The 24,942-nt window shown below is 47.9% G+C and overlaps 1 protein-coding gene across 1 annotated transcript; it reads right to left on the bottom strand.

Moving 5' to 3' along the window:
- Positions 1–3,802: 3,802 nt before the first annotated feature.
- KCNJ1 (potassium inwardly rectifying channel subfamily J member 1) lies at positions 3,803–14,364 on the bottom strand. Its single transcript, XM_061577296.1, has 3 exons — positions 12,544–14,364; positions 11,867–12,382; positions 3,803–9,747 (listed from the first exon to the last, which is right to left on the bottom strand). The coding sequence occupies exons 1-3, from the start codon at positions 12,910–12,912 to the stop codon at positions 9,493–9,495; spliced, it is 1,140 nt and encodes a 379-aa protein (XP_061433280.1). The 5' UTR covers positions 12,913–14,364; the 3' UTR covers positions 3,803–9,492.
- Positions 14,365–24,942: the final 10,578 nt, after the last annotated feature.

Below are 24,942 nucleotides of genomic sequence, written 5' to 3'. Positions count from 1 at the left end.
AATGTGCTTCATCTTGAGCCACTCCTTTGTTGCCTTGGCCGTGTGTTTTGGGTCATTGTCATGTTGGAATACCCATCCACGACCCATTTTCAATGCCCTGGCTGAGGGAAGGAGGTTCTCACCCAAGATTTGATGGTACATGGCCCTGTCCATCGTCCCTTTTATGCGGTGAAGTTGTCCTGTCCCCTTAGCAGAAAAAGACCCCCAAAGCATAATGTTTCCACCTCCATGTTTGACGGTGGGGATGGTGTTCTTGGGGTCATAGGCAGCATTCCTCCTCCTCCAAACACGGCGAGTTGAGTTGATGCCAAAGAGCTACATTTTGGTCTCATCTGACCACAACACTTTCACCCAGTTGTCCTCTGAATCATTCAGATGTTCATTTGCAAACTTCAGACCGGCATGTATATGTGCTTTCTTGAGCAGGGGGACCTTGCGGGCGCTGCAGGATTTCAGTCCTTCACGACATAGTGTGTTAGATCCTTCCGTGTAGTTCTGGGCTGATTCCTCACCGTTCGCATGATCATTGCAACTCCACGAGGTGAGATCTTGCATGGAGCCCCAGGCCGAGGGAGATTGACAGTTCTTTTGTGTTTCTTCTATTTGCGAATAATCGCACCAACTGTTGTCACCTTCTCACCAAGCTGCTTGGCGATGGTCTTGTAGCCCATTCCAGCCTTGTGTAGGTCTACAATCTTGTCCCTGACATCCTTGGAGAGCTCTTTGGTCTTGGCCATGGTCGAATAGTTTGGAATCTGATTGATTGATTGCTTCTGTGAACAGATGTCTTTTATACAGGTAACAAACTGAGATTAGGAGCACTCCCTTTAAGAGTGTGCTCCTAATCTCAGCTTGTTACCTGTATTAAAGACACTTGGGAGCCAGAAATCTTTCTGATTGAGAGGGGGTCAAATACTTATTTCCCTCGTTAAAATGCAAATCAATTTATAAAATTTCTGACATGCGTTTTTCTGGATTCTTTTGTTGTTATTCTGTCTCTCACTGTTCAAATTAACCTACCATTAAAATTAAAGACTGATAATTTCTTTGTCAGTGGGCAAACATACAAAATCAGTAGGGGATCAAATACTTTTTTCCCTCACTGTATAACCGCCTAGCTACAAAAACCAACAATATCATCACTAAATCGACTTCTCTAATCGATCAGTCCAAGCAGAGCTCCCTAAAAACTTCGGTTGCTAGACCACGCAGATTATATTTTCATTATTTTCAATTGTTTATTTGCTTTATTTTTTTTCATTATTTTTATTTTTATTTTTTGTTTCCTATCGACGTGACTTTACCGAAAGAACCAAGAATATGAATTCCTGCAGTTACGAAAGTTTTTAAGTCAAAATTTTACAACCTCTACGGGGAGGGTTTCCACATAACCATAAGATCTTTTAACAAACTCCGAGACAAGAAAGCTCATCTGATCGAGTCACTCACCTTTCTGAAGAGATGCCGCGACTCTAAGGTAGTCCTTCAATGCCAAACGAATTTTGTTTAGAGCTAGCTTGGCCCTGATCTCTGAGAGAATTAGACTGCTCTGCACTGAACTCACATTTGCTGCTGTCACTTCTCCTAACGCTAAATGAATCGTGTTTAAAGCCAGCCTATCACTAATTTCAGAGAGAATAGGATTGCTCCGATTTGAACTTGATAATTTAGACAAGACACTCTTTAAATCACACTTAACATTGCCAGAAAAAAATGTCTACATCTGATTTAAGACATATAAATAACATGACCGCTTTTTCAGCCGCTACAATGTTAGCTAAATATGAAGATAATCTGATTTCCAAATTCAGCCTCCTTTTCAAGAAGAAACCAGATCCATGCAATAAAAAGTTAGACCTTGCCAAAGTTGTTATCAATCTGAGTAATAGCCTACTTTACGATGGTCTAAAGTCGGTTTTGGATAAATGATTTAACTTCGCAGTCACCCCCAAACACATACCAGTAGATGATATTATTGATCAGGTCGATGTAGCTCTTAAAGGTTTGGGATACATCGCTGCAGACGTGACAAGATCTGAAATCGCTGCAACCCTCAAAAGCGCTAAGATACCAGTCAGCAACATCAATAAGGAGGAGCGCTTTGAGTCATTTCAATTTAAAAAGAGGGAAGATATCGTCATCCTCTCTCCCAACAAGGGCAATGCCACGGTCATCATGGACAAACTCGTGTAAAATAACAACATTCAGGCCCTACTTAATGATGGTAGCTACACAAAAATTAAAAGAGATCCCACCAACTGCCTCATTACAAAAGCGAACAGTATCATCACTGATTCAGCTTCATTAATTGAACAGACCAAACAGTTTTCCTTAAAACCTTCTGCTGCTAGACCACCCAGACTATATGGCTTACCAAAAATCCATGAAGAAGGTAAACCCCTTTGTACTATCGTCCACCATTGGCTCACCCATCTACAAACTGGCCCGATATCTGTCGGAGACCTTGCAGCCATTCACTGGTAAGACCATATCTTCTGTTCTTAACTCAGCTCACCTGGTTTGGTCAATTAAAAACATCTCACTGTCCCCAAATTATTTGCTCGTTAGTTTCGATGTAGTTTCTTTGTTCATCAAAGTTCCTGTACGCGATGCTATTGCAAAAATTGAAAATTTGGTTCAACAAGGACTGAATGCTGATGTACCAGCCCTGGTGAGACACTACCTCATCAATACATACTTCACTTGGAATGGAACATTCTACAAACAAACTGAAGGCACTCCAATGGGTTATCCCTTATCTTCGGTTGTGGCCAATATTTTCACGTAAAAATTTGAGACAGACGCCATCCAGGCATCCACTCTACGCCCGTCCTTGTGGAAGAGGTATGTGTATGACACGTTTGTCATCTGGCCACATGGCCGACTGGCTCTGAAACAATTCCTCAACCACATCAATTCCATACACCCAGCAATCAAATGCACCATGGAGGTAGAAAAGGATGGCATGCTACCCTTGTTTGATGTCTTAATCAAAAAGAGACCAGATGGCTCAATGATCCACTGTGCCAACAGGAAAGTAACCCATACTGACGCCTACCTAAAATCTGATTCCCACCACCATCCATCCCAGAAGAATTCCCTCATCAAGACGCTACACCATAGAGCTCAATGTATATCCAACCATGAACACCTGATCAGTGAACTCAAACACGTACACCAGGCTCTCAAGGCGAATTTATATTCTGACTACACAATCCGCAAAGCCATCCTCCCAACCGTGAGGAAGGAGCCATCTGAAGATCCAATAAAAAAAAACATAACCTTGCCTTACATAACAGGGATAACTAAAAAGATTTCCAAAATCTTGAACAAACACAAGATCCAGGTCCGATTTAACACAGTATATGAAATTCATGACCTGATCCCATCTGTGAAGGACAAGATTCCTGACATGCAATATCCCGGCATCGACAAACTAAGCTGTATTTGCGGCAGCAGTTACATTGGGGAAACTAAGCCATCCATATATATAGACACAGACACAATTTCAACCGAGACGACGGTTTTAAACTCAGCAATCATTGGAAATATGTCATCAACCACTGTGGGTCATGACTTGATTTCTGTTTTCTTGTAAACCTCTACCGTCAGCAGTGTGAATGTGTGTAGCGAGGTGCAATGCCCCCCTTCTCCCCCCCCTATCTCTGCCCCCCTCTCTCCTCCTGTCTCTGCCCCCTCCTCCCCCCATTGTCTGCTCCTACATTATGGTTGGTTGACTGGCTGCCCCGCCCATGCTGTTTGCGCTGCACAAGGACACCTCCTCCCAACTCCCCCATTGTTTTGCTTCTGCATTAGCGTGTTGTTTGCACTGCTCGTTTTGCTTGCGCAGCTCTCGTCTCCCGCCCACTCACTTTGGACCCCCACCCCTCTCTCTCTCCACCTGTCCCTGCCCCCTTCCTCCCCCGCATTGTCTGCTCCTACGATAGGCGAGCACGGGAAGAGGGGCAGAAAGGGAGGAGCCCCAGAGAAAGGATAGGAAAGGGGGGCCAGAAGGGCAGGGGGAGTCAGAGAGAGGGGAGTTGGAGTGTAGACGTCCAGGGTAGTGGGGAAAAGGGGGAGACGTGAGGGGTAGCCTCGGGAGACGTGAGGGGGAGCCTCGGGAGACGTGAGGGTGAGTCTCGGGAGAGATGGAGTGAGGAAGGAGAAAGGGACGGGGGATAGCGAGTGCCCGCCACGGGTGGAGGTGTGGAGAGAGAGAAGGAGTGCGAGTGGAATGGAGGAAGAGGAGTGAATAAACGGCGAGTAGCCCTGAATAAGAATCTAGTCTCCGTGTGATTCTATAACAACCGGGGTGTCCAGAAGTCATATTCTACATATATATGAAGCTATAGGTGGATCATATTGTTTAGTCTGTGTTTAATATTGTGCATACACAACAGTGATTTGAAAGTTGATACAAATGAGACATTCGTTTTCATTTTCAGATAAGATATCAATTTATTTAATGGAAAGTACAGGAGAGTATTGTGCATTCATTAACGTGTAGCTGCAGTGAAATACGTGTGCAAAAATAAATATCTAACCCAAAATAACTTTTTAAATGAATAATATTGATCGCGAAAGCCTGCGTGCTAAATACAATTAGCGTCTCTGCCAATGCATTCAGTGCTAACTTTCATTGAGTAAGAATTGGCTCCAGGTTTTTTGGGTTAGATTAGGTAGATATACAAATGTGCCGTGAAACCCGCCACCACCTGACACAGCCAATTAGTAAGGTGTGTCACATAAACAGAACATGCCAATTCGTTACTAGTACAGCCCACCTGTGTTCTGGAGAGCAAAGCTACAACATTTATAATCTGAGTACAATGTTTCACCAGTAATTACATCTAGCTTCATCAGGCGACAGCCATATTTGTAGAGAAATCCTCCTGTTTTGTTCCTTAAATAGAGGGGTAGATGTGATGGCATCACTTGTGAGCACTTCTTGAGCGATGTGTGTGTGGGGGGGGATTACTGAATGCATATAAATGACAATGGGTATCCATTGCCGGTGGGGTTATTTATATGGGAATCAACATACATTCTGCATGCACATTATGCAAGCCAATTGTTCTTGTACCTTTCTGTCGTATTGTGTGTACTAAAATAGCCGTACCTGTTATTGTTTTTTAACAGAACACGGGAAGAAGATGGTGCAAAATCTCAACGGCTCGCATCGCCTGGACATGACTATTGGGGCTGGGTGGCTGGGCGGGATGCTACACGGCTGCGATGCCTCGTCTCTAAAGCGCTCCTGTGACATCACTGAGGTGTCGCCACTCCCACACCGTTAAATATCACTTCCCGGCGACACGTGGCCTAACGGGGTTACGTCATGCTCACCACGTGCATCAGGTATTGCCGACGACATCGCAATCGCTTTTTCTGCTATATAGAAACAGATTTCATATCGAAAATATAGTTCGTGATAATTGCATCTTTACTGATGATAAATAATAATAGGGTTTTGCCAAATAAGCAATAAAGAAGGCTACCTCTGGTGTAGGCCAATCAGTTTCAAAGACAATGCATATATTATCAGAGTATGTTTGTTTGCATGTATTGACACAAGTACGTGTGGTTAATGCAGACGTGATGTCTTGAAACATGTATCTATTTTGTACTCTTTGGTTCTTTCGGTAAAGTCACGTAGGTAGAAAGAATTATAATAATAATATATCACGACGTTTCGATCGCAACACAAGCGGTCGTCCTCAGGCAGAAAAAATAATCCAGCAGTGGCACTACTGAACCAGAAAGAAACAAAGTGAGAGAGATGTTACAACAAGACGTTATATATGTGGCGAAGGGCAAGCAAGCGGGGTCTGAGCTGGAAAGGAATTCCATCCCCGCACGCAAGCACGTCAGTTGTGTTAATGAGCGAGATTATTTTTCATTATATTTTTCTACCTACGTGACTTTACCGAAAGAACCAAAGAGTATGGATTCCTGCAGTCACGAAAGATTCAAATAAAGATATCTATTTGGTGTTTTAACATCTTAATACCTCCTGTTTTTTGCCAGAAAGGGTAAAACCTACTCTTATTTTTCATCATTTTTCATCATTTTGGATACTGGCCAAAAGGTCCCAGATATATATCTTCACTACTGCATCGTCCGTGCAAATCGCGTCTCAAATTTCTGCTGTAGGAGTTTTGTATCGCTGGGTGGTGTTTTTGTCACGGAGATGCGGGATATCAAAAACAAGCTGGGGAGGAAGCCAGAACCGCTGATAAACAATTGTCCAAGCTTTGTTGTCCTATATTGGGATGCTTGGCCCAATCTATTAGTGAGTAACTGCATATGTGGGAGGAGACAGGATTTGATAGGCCTACACCATGCAACTTAGCGCATGAATGGCTCCAAAGGCACATGCATCATCATAATAATGTGTGCACTGCAGTGACATTGTTGGGCATATCCCGTGGAACAAATCAAAACGCGATTCAAACGACAAACGACTCTTATAGATACACGAATGCGCTATTAATATGTATGTGTAGTGATGTTAAATGGATCACTACGGTCTAGCGCCAAGTGCCGTAGAAACGGGCACAGAGGATAACACACCATGCAGTACCACAAAGTAGGCCACTAGGGGCATGGTACTGGGTGCGAGCAGAAGGATTTTAGATGAGTCCTACCGACAGAGTAGGGGATAGCAGCCTCCGCTAGTGCCGCAGGTGGTTGCGCAGAGCCGGTCGCTTGGAGAGTGTGCTGGGAGCGGCTGGCAGTAGGGGTATGTGAGGACGAGTCACCCCGGCACCGAGTTAAGCACGTGATGGGCCGGGGCGAGGGATGTGGGCCAAAGGTGAACGAGGGGACACGGGAAGAGTGGTGGGAAAACGTCTCGAGAGTTCCCAAAGGGGGCAAGGGTTAAGGGCGGAGCCAGAGAGGGAACAGGTGTAAGGTGGCTTGGAACCTTTGGGAACATTCTACAGGTAGGCGCGGTCGAGGGTAGAGCCAGGCCGCACCGATGAGGATGAAAGGGAAGCTCCGATCGAATATCGGGGCTGTCTGCAGGTGAAGTGGAACTCAAGTGCTATGTCTTCGCCTCTGTCTCTGTCTTCGACATTGTGGGTCAGACAGCGCGTTGGCTGCTATGACTCGATTATAGTTATCCCGTATGCGAGAAAGATAGGTGTATTCTATCCCCGTGTGTAACAAGAGTGAGAGATAGGTGTATTTAGTCCCGTGTGTAACGGTGTTGCCTAAGTATAAATAAATGTTGTTGCCTCCTAAAGAGTGTCTCTGAATGACTCACTACACATGCATGTAGGTTGAACTTATTTCGCTCTGCACGTAGCCAACCGTGCTAATCGGAGGTGTGGGGGAGAGTATTAAACTTAACACCAAAACAGTTATAAAGAAATTCGTTTTCAATATAGATTTAAAGGTGCATAGTTCCAGTGGCTTCCTAAAATCGGAAGGAAGAGTGTTCAAGGCGGCCGCAAAAGCACATCTGAAAACGCGTGATGCGGTGACCGTCATTGTTCAATGGCGAGCCAAAAGCCACTGCGAGAATGACCACAACTCACATAATGGTTTACACTCCTTACCGAGATCAGGAAGGTATTGTGCTTAATTTGTGGCAAGCACGTTGTGTATAATGAGTGCAACCTTATAATGTATTCGTTCAGCAACCGGGCAGCAAAAGCAGCTTAGCGAGTACTGGGCGGACATGGTCGGATCTTGCAGTACTCGTCACGACACATGCCAAATAATGCTGTACACGCTGCACCTTATTAATATGTGAAGTCTTGTTATTTATGTAAAAAAAACTACTTTAAATAGTTTGTAAAGGGTGCTGCTGTAACACTTTCGCGCCGTTTCTGTGCCGACATTAAACCGTAGTCACAGAATTAACAAGCAGATGACACACCTCCTTCGCACGCCTGTCCATCCACGTGAGAAAAAAGTGTTTCCACATCCCATCAGTCACACTGGCTTTTGGGAGGCCATCATTTCAGTAGCATTGATTTTACGCAAGCTCTGGACTGATTTAGACATGCAGTATCTCATGAGCAGAATTGGTCTTGCTTGAACCAATGTGAGTGAACTGTTAAATATCAATAGGCAAGGGCCCTCTCCGTTAGACGTGGTTCCTATTTCGAAGCAAGACTAGAGGAACCATAGAATACGTGACGAAAAATTAACTTCATAGTGACGTCACTGAGCCGCGACATCGCTCTCCTGAGTGTCCGTATATACATTCACATTGTTCTCATTGAATGAAGCTTTAATCTCGTGTGGCACACGCACTCCCACACGTGGATTGTATAATATTCTAACCTATGCGTACTGTGACTACCGTGACCTGGTATCGTGATCCCTAACACTGGATGGATGTGGTACGGCAGTGTGTGCGAAACACTGCACTACGAACCCATTGGCGAACGTCAGTGGCAAGTGATACCTGAGTATGTCATGCGCCCGACTCTTCAAAACCCGCACTCCCCAGCGTGGCGAAGTAAGGTCAAAACAAATACCAAAACCGACACGACGCTAAAGGAGAGCCCTAATAAAGCAGTGGATTCACACACTAGGTAAGGCTCACTGAGCGATGTAGCTCTTTTTTTCAGAAGCGAACTAGCTATCACAAAGCATAGGTCAATTAAGTGTCTTTTCACGTGGAATGGTATAGCAGTAGCCAAATACTCTAAACGCACATTGATTCTAAATGTGGAGGGAAAGACCAGAGGGCGGGGGAGAGAATTCCACGCGACCACGGGGAGAAGATGCACAGCTCCACATATACAGGTGCCAGGGTCGGGATCGAACCCACGCATCCCGTATATCAGGTGAGGTAGTTAACATCTCCTAGTCACCATGGCGCCTTTTTCGCCACCGTGGCGCCCTTATTCAGATAGACACATTGTGGTTCTGATGGAGATCACGATAAGGATGAGACACCCATGGCGTGTCTCTGTGCTCACTATGATCTGCTTGGGAGTCGGAAGCTTGCGAGTTGAATCCCCTGGTAGGAGTCAACGTAACCCATCGCTCCTCCCAGGACCATAAAATGAGAAGCACGGCTCTATGGAGAAGTATCAATGGTGCACATTAAGTCGATAATGATCCCTGCCATAGGAATGTGGAATACCCACCACTGGTTTAGGGCTACTATTGATGAGCAACCTCTTAAAATCGCATTTAAGCAGGGAGAGTCCACGACCTGAATGATAACACAAACATACTGACGATGATGCTTTTGCTAATGCTGCAGCTATGAGTGCTACATCTAATTATCATGTTTATGTTACTGCTGATTAGTATTGTTTTGTCACTGTTGATGTTGATGGTGATTCTGTTGCTGTTGATGATGATTATCCATACATTGCTGCTGCAGCTATTACTGCTACATCTAATGATGATGACGCTTGTGGTACTGTTGATTTATATTTTTTTGTTACTGTTGTTGATGATTATTTTGTTGCTGCTGAAAATGTTGCATTTGCTGCTGCTGCTGCTGCTGATGAAGATGATCCTTCACATCTTCGTCTCGTCGACCACGGAAGTCACATCAAACGCTGGGTTATCCAGTCCCTCTCCCACATTTTCAACGTCCACCTTGTCGTCGCTCTGGTCTCCTTGCATGCACGTCGCACAGTGCGGCGTGTCCACCTCCACCGACTTGTTGAAGTTGCCAAAGTCGACCCTGTGCTTGCCGTCTTTGGAGGTCGATACGATCGGCAGGAAGCGGTGGCCCCAGAGGATCTCGTCTGGCAGGTAGGAGGTGCGCACCTGGGAGAGAGCGGGCCCACACACACAGAGCGGATGAGTCGTGCGTGACCGGGGAATACCCAGCAGGCAGCGGCTATATAACGCTTACGCAAACCCCATTTCGTGAGCACATCACACTCGTTCTCTTGTCCTTGCATTGGCTACCAATCAAATATCGAATTGATTATAAGGTCCCTGCTATTGACCTACAAAGCTGTCAATGGGTTAGCCCCACATTACTGACAGGAACTGGTCACATTTATATACACCACCAATGAGGTCCTTTAGATCTTCTGATCTCTTTTGTCTTAGTATTTCGAGGTCAAGGCTCAATTCCTGGGGTGATCGAAATTTTGCCAGTGCAGCTTCAAGACTATGGAACGCGTTGTCTCTGATAATATGATAATACGATCAGAATCTTTCGAGTTATTTAAATCTTCCTTGAAAACTCAGCTCTTTAAAATGACCTTTCCCCCATAGTTTTGGTTGTTTACGCTGCTGGCTCTCTTTTATTTACTGCTTTCCATGCACGAGGTGCATTGGGATCCTTGGATGAAATTTGTCTGACAAATGTAAATTATTATAGCAGCAGATGCGACGCTCGCTCCTTCAGAGCCATACGCGACACGAGCAGAGAAGCAGCGGCGGCTCTTTTCCTACAAAGCCTCGCAACTCCTCAGGCAGTTTTCCCCGGGGCTGAGCTCCCCCCCCCCCCCCACACGACCGTGGAGCTTTTCTGGTAGCGATGGCGAGTGCGTGGATGGCGAGACTACCGCGCGGTTGGCGGTAACATCACAAGTGCACCACGATGAGTCAAGACGCACCGCGTGGCGCCCGTGCCCGCACGCCCGCGTCTGCGCGCACGACCCTGGGGTCAATCCGCACACTGCGCAACGACCTCCTCCCCCCAACGCCGTGCGAGTGGTCGTCGGGGGGGGGGGGGGTTTGACCATACTTCACCACGCTGGTCAATGCCGGTGTGGTTAAGGGTTGATGCCTTGGGACCAATTCAAATATTGCTCCGACTTAGATGGTCGGCTGACCCAGTGGTTCTAACCGTTTTGTTGTGAGTACGGCAGCCCTCGCGCACCTCTGATTAGCACGGTTGGCTACGTACGTTGCAAAAGAAGTTCAACATACACACACACATCAAGGCCACTGGTCCCTGTCCTTTCCAGGTGATTCAGGCCACGATACAGAGAGAGAGGCGACGTGTTCGCGCCTCGAGCCAACGCGGTGTGAGGAAGGCATTTGCTTCACATTGTGCATTCATGCTTGTGCTGATGTTCCCCATAAGGGGCGCCGCTTCCTATTACAACGTGGCGACTATGCAAGATCCGACTGCGGGCTCCCATCCTTTCTCCCGACTCACTTTTTACTGATATAGCTACGGATGGTGTTTCACCCGTATACAATAATATGTAGGCTATAACTATATATATTATATTCTTTGGTTCTTTCGGTAAAGTCACGTAGTTAGAAATAAAACAACTACGTGACTTTACCGAAAGAACCAAAGAGTATGGATTCCTGCAGTCACGAAAGCTTCAAATCAAGATATATATTATTTTAGTTGCACCGTTTAGTGGGTTGATAGGTAGACAGTCTCACAGTGAGAGTATTAATAATAAAGATGTAAAGGTACAACACGCAATTACGTTGTCGTGCATCTTGCTTTCATGCGCATGTAGTTAGGATAGAGTCCTGGTGTTCAGAAAACAAACACCATCAATAGCGCTACTCGATTTTACGCGAGGTATTCTTCTGAAATAAATTTTCATTCGTAAAAATGTTTTTTAGGCATTTATCGTAAATTTTTTGCAATTTTATTTTTTTTACGTGTACATTTTCTTCATGTTGATTTACTTGTTTATCTGTCGATTTGGCGCCCACTTCATGGCCGACTGGGCAATCTCCACGTCGCATAACGCTTCCGCCCCCCCTCCCCCCATAGTTGCTTGCATCCCTGGTATCTCGTCACACATTCGAAAATGTTCTTGCCTACGCTACTCATGCCACAGTCTCCACCACCCCCCCCCCCCTCGGCAACTCCCCCCACTGCACCATCCCCATCCATTAGACTGTCATGTTGAGTGAAGAGAGGAGAGCCGGGGGTGCAGGGGGGAGGATGGAACCGGACCTGGCACGAGCCGCCCGTCGCCTCCACGGTCCCGTCTAGAAACACGACGAGCTCGAAGGTGTCCCCTCCACTCAGATCCGATCGGGACAGCCCGAAGAGCGGGCTGGACTCGTCCATCACGTGGTAGATGGCGAGCGGCGCAATGAAGAAAAGCGCGTCGCCTGCGCCCGCGTCCACGGAGAAGCTCACGTTCCTCTGCTCCATGATGAGCGTCTCGCCAGCCTGGGTCGGCGTGGTCCGCAGCAGCTTGCCGTAGACGTGCGAGCCGATGAGCAGGCTCCTGCGTACGTTCGCCACCCGGATGACGAGGCAGAGGCGCTCGCTCCGCACGCACACCACGGCGCGGTCGCTGAACGCCACCGTCTTGCCGCGGCGCTTGGGGGCGGCGATCTTGGCCATGACGGCACCGCACATGAACGCGTTGATGACGACGCCCGAGAGGGACTGCAGGACGAGAAGCGCGACTGCCTCGGGGCACCGCTCGGTCACGTAGCGGTAGCCGTAGCCGATGGTGACCTGGTTCGTGATAGATGCAAGAGGCGGGGGGGTCAAGCGACGAATGGTCATAAACACGTTCCTGGATCAATTGCATTATTGTAGTAGCATTATTATTATTACCATGACCTGTGCATCATGGAGTGGTCATCTGCAGTGTGGCCTGCGCGTTTAGCCATCACCTGCGTCTCGAGCGAGAAGAGGAAGGCGGTGGTGAGCCCGTGGACGTTCACCACGCAGGGGACATGGTCTTGAGGCGGCTGCGACCCGGGCAGGTCCCCGTGCAGGCGACAGATGGCGAACCAGATGAGCCCGAAGAGGAACCAGCTGCCGAGGAAGGCGAGCAGGAATGCCGCGGTCTTATAGCGCCACCGCAGCTCCACCATGGTGGTCCAATAGTCCACGAGGAGGGCAAAGCGGGGCCGGCCGCCGGCCGCGAGGTTCCCCAGCTCCATGTTGCAGTGTCCGTCCTTGCAGACAAGGCGGTCTCCTCTGCGCCTGGCCCCGGGGCCGGATTCGCCCCGCAGCTTCAGTCTGCACCATTTGAGCATCTTGGCCAAGGGCCTTCTCGCCGTTTCTCTACCCGTGTCACTACAACAGATTTATTTTTTTACGATTTCAACGATTTAAAATCGTGAACAAGTTGAGATTATTTTTCTAAAGTACAATTTTAAACTGCTTTGCGTCTAGTTGTACCGTTAATATTGTGATGTTTTAAATTATTATTGTTGTTGGAGAAGGAGCAGTATATATTTTGTGTATTGAAAGTTGCTATTTGTGAACTTCACTTGACAATGCAGTCAGTCAAACACAAATGAAATAAGTATGGCAAACACTCATTCAGCATCACGCCAAACACTCACGGCATTGCTAATGTCAACTTACAAGGACTACAACTCAAACTTTCTCAATTGTAGAAAATGCGTAGCTTACTGTTTGATGAAACATCAAATTGGCGAATTAATATTGCCAAAATTAAAGCTTAACCAACCCACTCACCAGCTTACACTCGCATTTTAGTGTGTTCTCTTTTTACTCATTAACTCGCCTGTTCACTGACACTAATACACTAACTCACTAAACAGGCTTAATAACCATTAACCCCGGTCCAAGTGGTTTATAGCAGTTTATCGACACACTCTCTGCTAAATCATTAAACGACTGTGGATAACCTCGGCTATTCACTCGCTAATTCGCACGCCAACTCAATCGATGGTTTCCCCCCATTAACCCTTAAAGCCACGCGGCTCACTCGTACATGAACACTTTAATTCGCGATCTCAATAACTTCCTAAACGTAAACATCAGCCACGGTTCACTATTTCACTCGTGCATGAATTCTCGACCGAAGTCCCACCACACGCACTCCACTCACAATCTTAACTAATTCACTAACTACCAATCCACTCACGGCTTACTTTACCACACACCAATTCACTACATTCAAAAAACACGCTCACAGATAATCACTCAAGGGCTATGAGCCCGTATTTTTATACAAAATAACAACCAATTCACAAGTGACTCGTTCACTAACGGCGTTTGGTGCTACAACTCGTCACTAATTTCTTCAGAAATGCAAGCATTTACTCGAGAAATGTATCGTATTAGTTTACCAAAGCTACGTACACAAAATTGCCTGCCAAACATCTGAATGCACGATCTTCCTGAACAAAAAGTCTTGACACTCCCTCGAGACTTTCTCTGGGTGATGAAATAACAGTTCAGAGCTAATGCGCATTCAGCGAACTCATACAGCGATTCAATCACCAGCAAACTGGCACAGGCGGAAACTAACTCTGCAACCCACCAACCTTGTGAGTGAACTCACTCGCTTAGTCGTGCATTCGCCCGATCGCACCTGTTCGCCTGTCGGATTATTGGCTTACCGAAACCCACAGGTTTAAATCAAGGCTCCGCTCATTCACCGTATGGCGGATCCACTCCACGACCTCCTCCCCTTCGCGCTTAACTCGATTCCGCTCTCCCTCTCGCCACTTGACGGAAAGCGAGCGGCATTGTTAGTGACGCTAATTTGTGAAGTTTCAGCACCTTTAATCGGCTGCTCAAGGGTGTGAGGGGAGGGTGTAGGCAATCGAGTAGGAAAGGTGAGCGGGAGGGAGGGAGTGAGGGAGAGAGGTGTGAGGGAGATACCGTGGATATTATCTGAAATTGGAAGATAGTTTAGAGCAGTGGTTCTTAACCTTTACTGCAGTCTTGCACCCCTTTAGTTCTCAATTGTATTTTTTTTCATATGTAATGTTACATAGGTTTGATGCACCCCCTGGGGGTGCGTGGGCAACAGGTTAAGGACCACCGGTCTATAGGCATGAAATGTTGTAGAGGAATAACGTTGAGATAAAATGTTGAGTTATACAATTCACTACCGGATGAAGACCTCCGCGCACCGTGTCAGGCATGGGGATTAAAGACCGTACTTCACCACGCTGGTCAGGGTGGGCAGGTGAAGGCCGGGAAACGTAAAGTTGGCGACATTGAAGCACAGTAAATGAATGCCTTCTAGACGCAATAACGTAGCTATACTGCACTCAGGGGCGCAGCTTCCTATTAGAACGGGGGGCCTATGCAAGATCCGACTGTGGACCCCCTCCTTCCTCCGGGCGAACTTTAACTGAAATAGCTACGGATGCATTTTAACCCGTATACAATATTATGTAGGCTATAACTATATATATATTACTTTAGTTGCACCGTGTATTGGGTTTAGAGGAAGACCGTCTCACAGTGACAGTATTAATAACAATATTTCAGAGTACTATACTCACAATTAAGTTATCGTGCGTCTTGCTTTCATACCGGCCCAAACGCTCTAGGATTTCCCCAAAAGGGGTGGATCGCGCAACTTTCTGCTGCTCTGTTGATGCAATGGCCAAATGCGTTAGTCGGGCTTGGTCCATGATAGACTGCAGGTAATGTTTTTTTATGAATATTTTTTATTAACATTTTTCCACTCGTTTATCTGTTGATTCGGGGCTCCCTTTTGGCCGACTGGTCCCCGATGCGTCGCATGACGCTGCCACATACCCTCAACCAGAGTTGCGCCACTAACTGTAATCTATGCCAACCTGCTTGTGCCTGGTGGTCGCCTATTGGAAGCACTACCCCGTGCTCGATCCGGCTTTGCACTCAGCAGCTAACGAAATCCGGCGCATTCCGCGCGATTTGCTCTTTGGAGAGCGAGAGAGGGAGAGCGAGGCGTTGAGAGATCTGAGTCAGGAGCTGGACGAGTTCGAAACGGGAGACGTTAAAACAATAACAATGATCATCCCCATTAGTCGCTAAATCCACTGCTCGATAAAGGCCTTCCCCGCACCGGGTTAGTCACCAGAGTTGTTTGATCATACTACACAAACATTGGTCATTACAGATTGGCAGCAGGAGTTATGCTGTTACTCGCACTTACATGTTTGCTGCGGTCGGGGGTCCAATACCGTTCGAGGGTAATCGTGGACTGCACTAGTTTCTGGAGTTTACTAGTTCATCACCTTCAATGTAACTATTATCGTTCAATTCACTATGGAACTTTGTCCATTATCTTTGTCCCAGTTGTAAAAATATACGTAGAAAGGTTCCACTCTACCTGCATATGTGCGTTATATAATGATGATAATAATATTTTGACACAATCAGGAATCGTTCTTCTGTTGGGGTTTAACCATACTTCACCACGGTTTGTTGAAGTGGCAGGGCGACGGACTGGGTGAGTGTGTGCATGACTGTTTCCCACATCTCTCGCCACTGATGTATGCCGTGGCCGAGAAGCCGAAGTGCTGAGATAAATACAAAGTCAAATATCCCCCGTATAGCCTTCAATATACACCTATGAAGGCCGGAACGGCACACGAGGGGGAGGGTGGCCAGCACCACGCCCGGCCGCCTTTACTCCCCCAGCGGCGTGATTTACACACCGCACCAGGTACTCGTAGAGTCGACCCTAGGGGAAGGCCCAGGACCGGTACAGCTAATCATCACCGGTGTTGGCCGTGAACGGAAATTAAACTCGGGTCCCCGGGTTTGTCAGCGCAGCGCGTTAAACCAATACAAACTTCAGCTCCCCACTTGGATAGATGCAATACCCCTCCTGAAGAACCAGCGTTTGTGCCTGCACGCGTGCGTGCGGGCATGCAAAGCGATTGCGGAGTGCGGAGAGAGGAGAGACAAAGGAGGCTGTGGGGGTGGACAGAGGTGAGATGCACAGAAGCAGCTACGGAGTTGCTGCTGCGTCGTTCTCGCTTGCGTGCCAGCGCCACGTGTTGGCAGGGCGTCTGGTAACGATGCCAAAAAACCCCACCGCGTTGATTTTACTTATTAACTTGTTTGGTCTCGTACTGGAGCGCGGAGGGAGGGGGGCGGTGAAAGGGTGAGGTTTGTCGATCTTTGTTTTTGCGCAATCACACAGCTAGAGGTGCCCGCAACACCGCTCTAGATTTTTCTTTTTTTCCCGTGGCAGAGTCAAATTGGGGTCATGGGTGAGCGGTTCGTCCACGAGCAGAGTCTCCTTGATGGCGACGCGAGCTCGTCGTGATAAGCGACGCAATGACAACCCGCCCCAGTAGTCTCGGAACCACCGTCATAGCCAGCACCACCAGCACTACCACTACTATCACCACCACCAGTACCAACAGCACTACCAGCACCACTAGCAGTGTAATAAAGCTCGTTGAGGCGACTTCTGGAATCCGTCTTTTATTCAACTTGTATACAGCTTTTCCTTCACGCTGCCTGTCAGCAGCGTGAGAGGGACAGATAGAGAGACACTGCCACGTGGCAACCCGGAGCCCCGCTCCCGCGTGGCCCCCTTCCTCTGTTCGTTTCCGTTCTGACCACCTGTCGTTCGTCTCCACCCCTATTTAATACCCGGGTCACGTGGTACGTTTCCCCCAATCCTGGTTAGCCTCCATGGAATATTCCAGGCCCCTTCGTAAGCTGCCGGGACCACGCCCCTGACTCACGTTCCCATTGGCTGTGGCCAAAGCCATTAGAACCAATCCCCTACTTACAGCTGTCACCTTTCCATTACGTCAGGGCCACGCCCTTAGGCTTCCCCCCATTGGCTATAAACCAGGACCGGCAGAGCCAATCATCATGACGAGTTGTGATACGTCATTGAGCCGGATATATCCTCACATTACAGCAGTACCAGCACATCCAGCACTATCAGCAGCACCACCAGCACTGCCAGAACTACCAGCACTACCACTACTATAAGCACCACCAGCACTACCACCACTAACACAGCGGGCACTCCCAGCACCACCAGAACCACCAACACTACCAACACAACCGCACCTGCACCACCAGCACCACCTGCACTACCACAGCAACACCAGAACCACCACCAGCAGCACCACCAGTACCACGTGGCTTGAGGTCTTCGCCTTAGTCGCCGACCTCTGGGGTGCCACTCCCATGCCCGTCTTTAGAATCAAAATATTTATACTGGAGGAATCCGATGACTTGTCAAGCTTAATTTGATATATTTCTTGGTCACGTGCCCTCCTTCGGCTCCATCCTGCACACATTATTCACCCACATGATCTCAACCACCAGAATCCTCACTGACGGGCCACATCACCGCATGTGTTCTCGTACTATAGCATTTGAAATGAAAGGAAACATGGAATTGCACGTGGAGACGCGTGGACTTACACTGAGATGGAAAGAAGAAAACACTGCAATTTATCGGTCTGCAATTTGGAGATTTGATAGCGAGCGTTGGTGGTTCACGTAGAGATGGGTGCACTTCTTACACTCGCTGAACGTAGCCATAATGGGGTGTCGAAAGAGCACAAATGTGGATGATTCTGCCTGTTTGGAGATACAAACTAAACTATTTTTTATTTTACCATGTAATGCCCACTGAGCTGTAGAGCTCTATTTCAGAAGCGACCTGGCCACAAATAATAGCTCAACGAAGTGGCTTACCACGTGGACATTTATAGGGGCAGTCAAATACTCTAAACACGTGATGTTGTTTATAAATGTGGAGGGAAAAACCGGAAGACCCGGAGAAAAATCCATGCAACCACGGGGAGAGAGATGCGCAAACTCCAAATATACAACAGCAGGCGTCATGGTCGGGATTGAACCGACGACCTCCTGCATACCAGGCGAGGTAGTTAACATCTCCGAGCCACCGTGGCGCCCTTTCATGTTGTACACAGGTTAGTGTCATTCACGAATGTGTTAATGGTTTTTGTTATTTGTGTGTCGCACCACTGCCATTGCAGTATCAAAAACAACTTTGGATTAAAACAATCAGAACATAAATATACGGGAGTAATAAAACGTCTCAGAGCGCAGTCTTTGTTTTAGCCTCGGGAACCCGCTCACGGCAGCTATCCCTGTGCGGTACGGGGTGAAAACTGCAGTGGGTCTCGTGGTAGGAATATTGCGTGCCTTGTACGGCGGCGGGGGGGCGATATTTGTTTCATTTTGTCAATTCCAATCCAGTAATAACCTGCAAGTCCTTTTTTTGTTTCTCTTCTTCTCATTGTGCACATTCGGGGGTGGGGAGCGGGGCGACGGTTCCAGCCACGCACGAACCCACCGCTCTTGCTGCGCCACTTCGGCGCCAGTGAAAACTGTGAAGCGAGACGCAGGGGAGGGCGACTTTTGGCGCCTCTCGCAGTCCCCGTGAAGGCCCCCCCCCATCTCCCCCCGTTTTGAGGGGGGGCACGACTGATCCTCCCCCTCACCCCCTCAGGCCGTGAGAGCGAGAATTATCCCCCGCCTTGATCCCCGTTCCGAGCTCCACGGAACTCTCGCGCTCAATGAGGCTCATTGAGAATGGGGCCGGCTTAGGCCAATTCTAGCGATTATTAATTAGCCCCAGAGCGCCCTTTAACAGCGGCTAATTCGCGCGCTTAAGATTCAATATGCGGGCCCATAATGGCTTTAGCCTCAGCCGTTAGTCGCGCTTAATTGCCTCCCAATTATACGAGGAACGCGGAGAACAGGTGAGGTGTGTGTGTGCAAGAACGCGAACTCCGTGTGAACGCGCGCCGCGTGTGTGTGTGCGCGCGTGTGTGTGTGTGTGCGCGCGCGTGTGTGTGTGTGTGCGCGCGTGTGTGTGTGGAACGGCAGTGCAACGGTTAGCGCTACGCTGCGCTGTGGATCCGGCGACCCGAGTTCGATTGACGCTCAAGGCCAACGCCAGTGACGATTATTTGAATCGGTCCTGGGCCTCCCCTAGGTCGACTCAGCCTCAAATGAGTACCTGGTGCAATGTGTAAACATTGCCACTGGGGAGACAAAGGCGGCCGGGCGTGGTGTTGGCCACCCACCCTCTCGCGTGCCGTGCCGGCCTTAATAGGCGCTCGTTAACAGCACTGGCCCCAACAGTCTGTTAAGGCTATATGGGGGATCTTTGTCTTTGCGTTCGGTAAAGAGAAAGTGGTGGGCGATGGCGTGGTGGTTAGCGCACTGCGATACGGATCTGGACATCCGAGCTCGGTTCTTGTCCACAGCCAACATCAGTGGTGAATGAAATCAGAATCGGACCCGGGCTTCTCCTAAGTTTTCTCAGTCCGAAATGAGTATCTGGTCACGTGCGCAAAACATCAGCATTGGGGAGACAAAGGCGGCCGGGCTTGGGTTTGGCCACTCACCCCAATAGTATGCTGCCGTTCTGGCCTCAATAAATGCTCGCGTACAGCCCTTGCCCCACATTGCCTGTTAAAGACGAAACGGTGGATCTGTGTGTTTCCGTGTGGGGTAGGTGCTGGAAATAACATAGGATACAGTTTATAATCCTATTGTTCACTTAAAAAAGCGGTAAACCATCTTGCCCCAGCCTACATCATTGACATGCTGCACCCATATGTTCCCCTCGAGGTCCCTAAGATCTGGGGATGCATCTCTTCTTTCTGCATTCTCAGTTCGAGGCTTTCGTCTATGGCTGACCGGAGATTGTTCCCGTGTATCTCCGGGCTATGGAACGATCTTCCGCGAGATATCAGGGATCTCTGAGTCTGTGAACATTTTAAAATTGTATATTTTGACGCTTCCGATTACTAAACTTTCAGTTAATTTCGTAAATTGATTTTTAAAATGTATTTACAATATAATAGTTTTTTATGCTGAATGTCTGATGTCACTGTATCCTGTACAGCGCGTTGAGATCCTTGATGACAAGCTCTATATAAGTGGAATTATTATTAAAATACATTTGAGCGTGTGTAAGAGAGATACGAGATATACCTGTACACAAACAGCAGCGGGTATACAGCAGATGACAACACATTCTCACTTTAACAAAATAAGTGATGGAATAAACCGTGTCTATTTAGATGTCCCCTCCTTAGTTCTTCTTCAATAGTGCAGTTCGACTGTTGTACATTTTGCCATCACCAAGACAATCCATAGTGACCAATTCCCTGCAATATTTAATCAATAATTTTGACGTTGAATTATGTTTTAAAAAATGTTTTAAATAGCTGCCCGCAAAGGGGGCAGCCAAAAAAGTCACAAAGGGGGAAGTCCAAAGAGCTACTCGAACCGCAGGTTGCCGCCCTTGGGACGAGAGGGTAGTTGAGTGCGGGGAGCGGTAGTGTAGCGGTTACCACGCTGCGTTATGAACCCGGCGACCAGAGTTTGATTACCGCTCACGTCCAACACCAGTGACGATTATTAGAACCGGTACCGGGCCTCCCCAAGGTTGACTCAGCCTCAAATGAGTACCTGGTGCGGTATGTATTAAACATCGCCACGAGAGAGACAAAGGCGTTCGGGCGTGGTGCTGGTCACTCACCCCCTCGTCTACCGTTCCGGCCTTCATAGATGCTCGCTCGCAGCACTTTCCCCAAAAGTCTGTTAAGGCTTCACGGGGATGTTTGTTTTTGTTTCGTGTGAATTAGCGCTGTGGGATGTGCAGGTGGTGTAACTTGTCAGCCAGCCGACACGATCAGTTAAACTAACCGGCCGCCTACGAGCCTTAATACACTCATGGCTTTAAAGTGCACCTATCCTGGCACAAACGTGTCCAGAGTTAGGTGAGATAATGTACAGTGCGCATGGTTTACATGCATTACGGTATGTGTTTATGTATGTGTGATGATGCGCATGTATAAATACGATACAATACGCTGGTCTGAGTGAGAAGGGTAGTGTAGCGGTTAGCACGCTGCGCTACGAACCCAGTGACCCGAGTTTGATTTCCGCTCACGGTCAACACCAGTGACGATGATCTGAAAGGGTCCTGGGCCTCCCCTAGGTCCACTCAGACTCAAATTAGTATTTGGTGCGGTGTGTGAACATCGCCACTAGTAAGATAAAAGTGGTCGTGCGTGGTGTTGACCACCCACCCTCTCATGTTACGTGCTGACCTTTATAGGCCCTCGCTAACAGCACTTGGCCCAATAGTCTGTTAAGGCAATAGAGGGTTTTTTTGTAGATGCATTAATACATTCGGTATGTGTGTGACTGCGTATGTATTATACGCATTATTGCATGTGTAGTGACTAACTCAGAGATGATAAGACTTGCAGGCACTTTATTAATGAGCACCATCGGCATTAACACACTTAATATTTAGACTTTCTATTATCGGCGACGCTACTCAGCTGGGACAGTTTGTAGGCTGCCTGACTATTGGCGCCCCGAGATGGTAGAAATGGAGACGATGACGAGAAGAATGGTGAAGACGATGACGAGAAGAATGGTGAAGACGACGAGAAGAATGGTGAACACGATGAGAAGAATGGTGAAGACGACGAGAAGAATGGTGAACACGACGAGAAGAATGATGATGACGACGAGAAGAATGGTGAACACGATGAGAAGAATGGTGAAGACGATGAGAAGAATGGTGAACACGACGAGAAGAATGGTGAAGACGATGAGAAGAATGGTGAAGATGGTGAGAAGAATGGTGAACACAACGAGAAGAATGGTGAAGACGACGAGAAGAATGGTGAAGACGACGAGAAGAACGGCGACAATGGACTTCAGCAGCACGACGGGGATCCTACTCCAACAACAGCCCCGAGGTCCCCCACAGGGGCCCCCTTACACTGTCAGCGTGGCCTTGCTCCGCCCCCGGCCACGCCCCCTTTCTGGAACCTACTAGCGGGTTCTTGGTGGGCCCCTTCTGTGACCTTTCTTCTAGATTCCCCTCTCGTGTATATCCTGGCCTGCTGACGTCAGGACTGCCGTACGCCGCAGATCCCCTTTTCTGCCAGCAGCCAGCCCTATGCCACTACATCTGTATGTGAGTGTGCTCATATGTAATAAAAGACTCCGTCAGGCACTGCTGGTCTCCGTTGGTCTTTTATTTAGGTTCTTTCTCTGCACCCCGCTGGTCTTCTCCGCAGACCAGCGTCGTCTCGCGCGCGCCCCGCACGCGCTCCCTCGTCAGCTCCTCCACTCTTCCTCACACCCCGCTGGTCCTGAGAGGGACCAGCGTCTCCTCTCGCGTGCCGCGCACGCTCCTCCATTAGCTCCTCCACTCCCGCACTCCGCACACCGCTGGCCGACGGCGTGCTGAGGTCCTTCGGCCACGTGGCCGATGGCGCGGATCTCCTCTCACCACCCAACGTGGCTCAGCCTCTTAACTTCCCCAACTCCCCCGATCTCTTCTGGGCTCCCACTTATATGCTCTCCCCCCACGTGGCCTTGACTCCTCCCCTTCCAGATCGTCAGATCCGGCCTTCCCATACTGCCCTGCTGGCTCCGTCCCCATTCACCTCGCCTCCCATTGGAGCCAAGGTGAACGGTGGCCCCTCCCACACGCCCCGCAGACCAGGCTCCGTCCCCCAATACCCGGGCCGTGTGATTGGGCCAGAGCCCAGCAACAACCCCATTTACGCTCGCATTACACATATATTAAATGCATTACGGTGTGTATGTTGGTGAAAAATAGTTTCACTTGTCTTCACTCCGCTAAATATTTACTGTGGAAATGCGCGTGATTTTTTTTTTCCATGAGCAGTCAGGTTATTAATTGTAATCAATTATTTCTTGACTTAAAGTTTTCGTGACTGCAGCAATTAATATTATTTGGGTCTTCGTCATCAGGACGTTCGTCGTAGTTTTTTGTTATTTTTTGAAATTTTCTTTGAACCAATCTACGTGACTTTACCGAAAGACTCAAAGAATGTGTAATAGGTATGTATTATATATTTAAAAAGTTGAACTTTTGACCCAGTGTTTTTGACCCCGTCTCGCAACTGCTGTCGTGCACCCAGGAGCTCGCCTGTGTGTGGCTGCCACTCCAAGCTTTCAATGGCTATGAGATATCAACTACCTCGCCTGGTATGAAGAAGGTTTGTGGGTTCGATCCCCCATCCTGACGCCGGTATATTTGGAGTTTGCGTGTCTCTCCCCGTGATCGCGTGGAGTTTTCTCCGGGCCCTCCGCCTTCATTCTTCCATGTTTAGAAACATGCTTTTAGAGTATTTGACTGCGAAAAATATCTCCACGATAAGCCACTTCGTTGAGCTATTATTTGTGGCCAGGTCGTTTTTGAAAAAAACCTATACAGCTCAATGGGCCTTGCCTGGTAAAAAAAAAAGATTTAGTTTAGATTCAAACGCGGAATAACAAACATTTACACCACACACCACGAGTTTTGTTGTGGAAATACAGAATTTTAAAGACATCAACAATCCTCGATGATGACTATGACGATGATGATTTTAAATATAACGTATTACATTTTAGTGATCCGTCAAACTGACGTCTGCAGCGATGGATCATTACAAATTGCAACAACACTCAGCACGTTAGTCAAGAACACTCCGGCCTTAAAAAATAACACTAGGCGACGTTTTGAGGAATGGCCCTTTTTCATAGCACAAATATAGAGGCTGTGCTATATATATTCAAGCCCACAGTGATGTTGACAAATGTGTTGAGTTTCGATGTTATTCGTGCGGTTTTACAGCATCGCCGGAGAAGATGTCGCAAGCGCTGCAAATCAAACAACTCCACGCCGCGTTTTGTCTGAGATTTTCCTCATCGCCGTGCGACACTTCGATGGAAACGCGGGGGTCACACAAAAAATACCTCACTCACGGAAAGCCGGTCGTACGTTCCCAGTCAGCTCGCATAGACCAGGGCGTAGCAGCAGGGTTTAAGATTAGGTTGACTTCGCGTTTGTTCGTCTCTCAATCCGCTTGTCTTGGTGAGGGTCGCGGGCGGCAGCATGTTGAGTAGTGGCGGTCCAGACCTCCCTTTCCCTGACGACAGACTCCAGCACTATACTGCTATACATTACTACACTATACACTACATTACTATACACTTCTACACGATATACTACTATACACTACTACACTAACAGGTCCCTGCAGGGTGAGCTGGTAGGAATGAACAAATGAATGGCTATAATAAAATGAAATGGCGGGGGTACGATACGAAGGGAAAGTTTGAGGCCTAGTTCTAGGCTTTAGGCCTAGCTGTAGGCTTTAGGTCGCCGTGAGTTAATTTTTAATTTAAATGTTTTAATTAAAAACTATCTCAGGGAATTATAAGGGAATGTTACACTTGTTTAGCCAGGAAAGCCTCACTGAGTCTAAAGGTTTTTGTAGGGTCCTGCCAAGTGTTTTCAGTAGGGGGCG

The sequence above is a fragment of the Lethenteron reissneri genome, chromosome 63, assembly GCF_015708825.2.
Source record: "Lethenteron reissneri isolate LAM-NWPU_2019-01 chromosome 63, ASM1570882v1, whole genome shotgun sequence".
Classification (NCBI taxonomy): domain Eukaryota; kingdom Metazoa; phylum Chordata; class Hyperoartia; order Petromyzontiformes; family Petromyzontidae; genus Lethenteron; species Lethenteron reissneri.
Note: the sequence above shows the minus strand (reverse complement) of the source record. Positions and strands in the feature narration are given on the sequence as shown.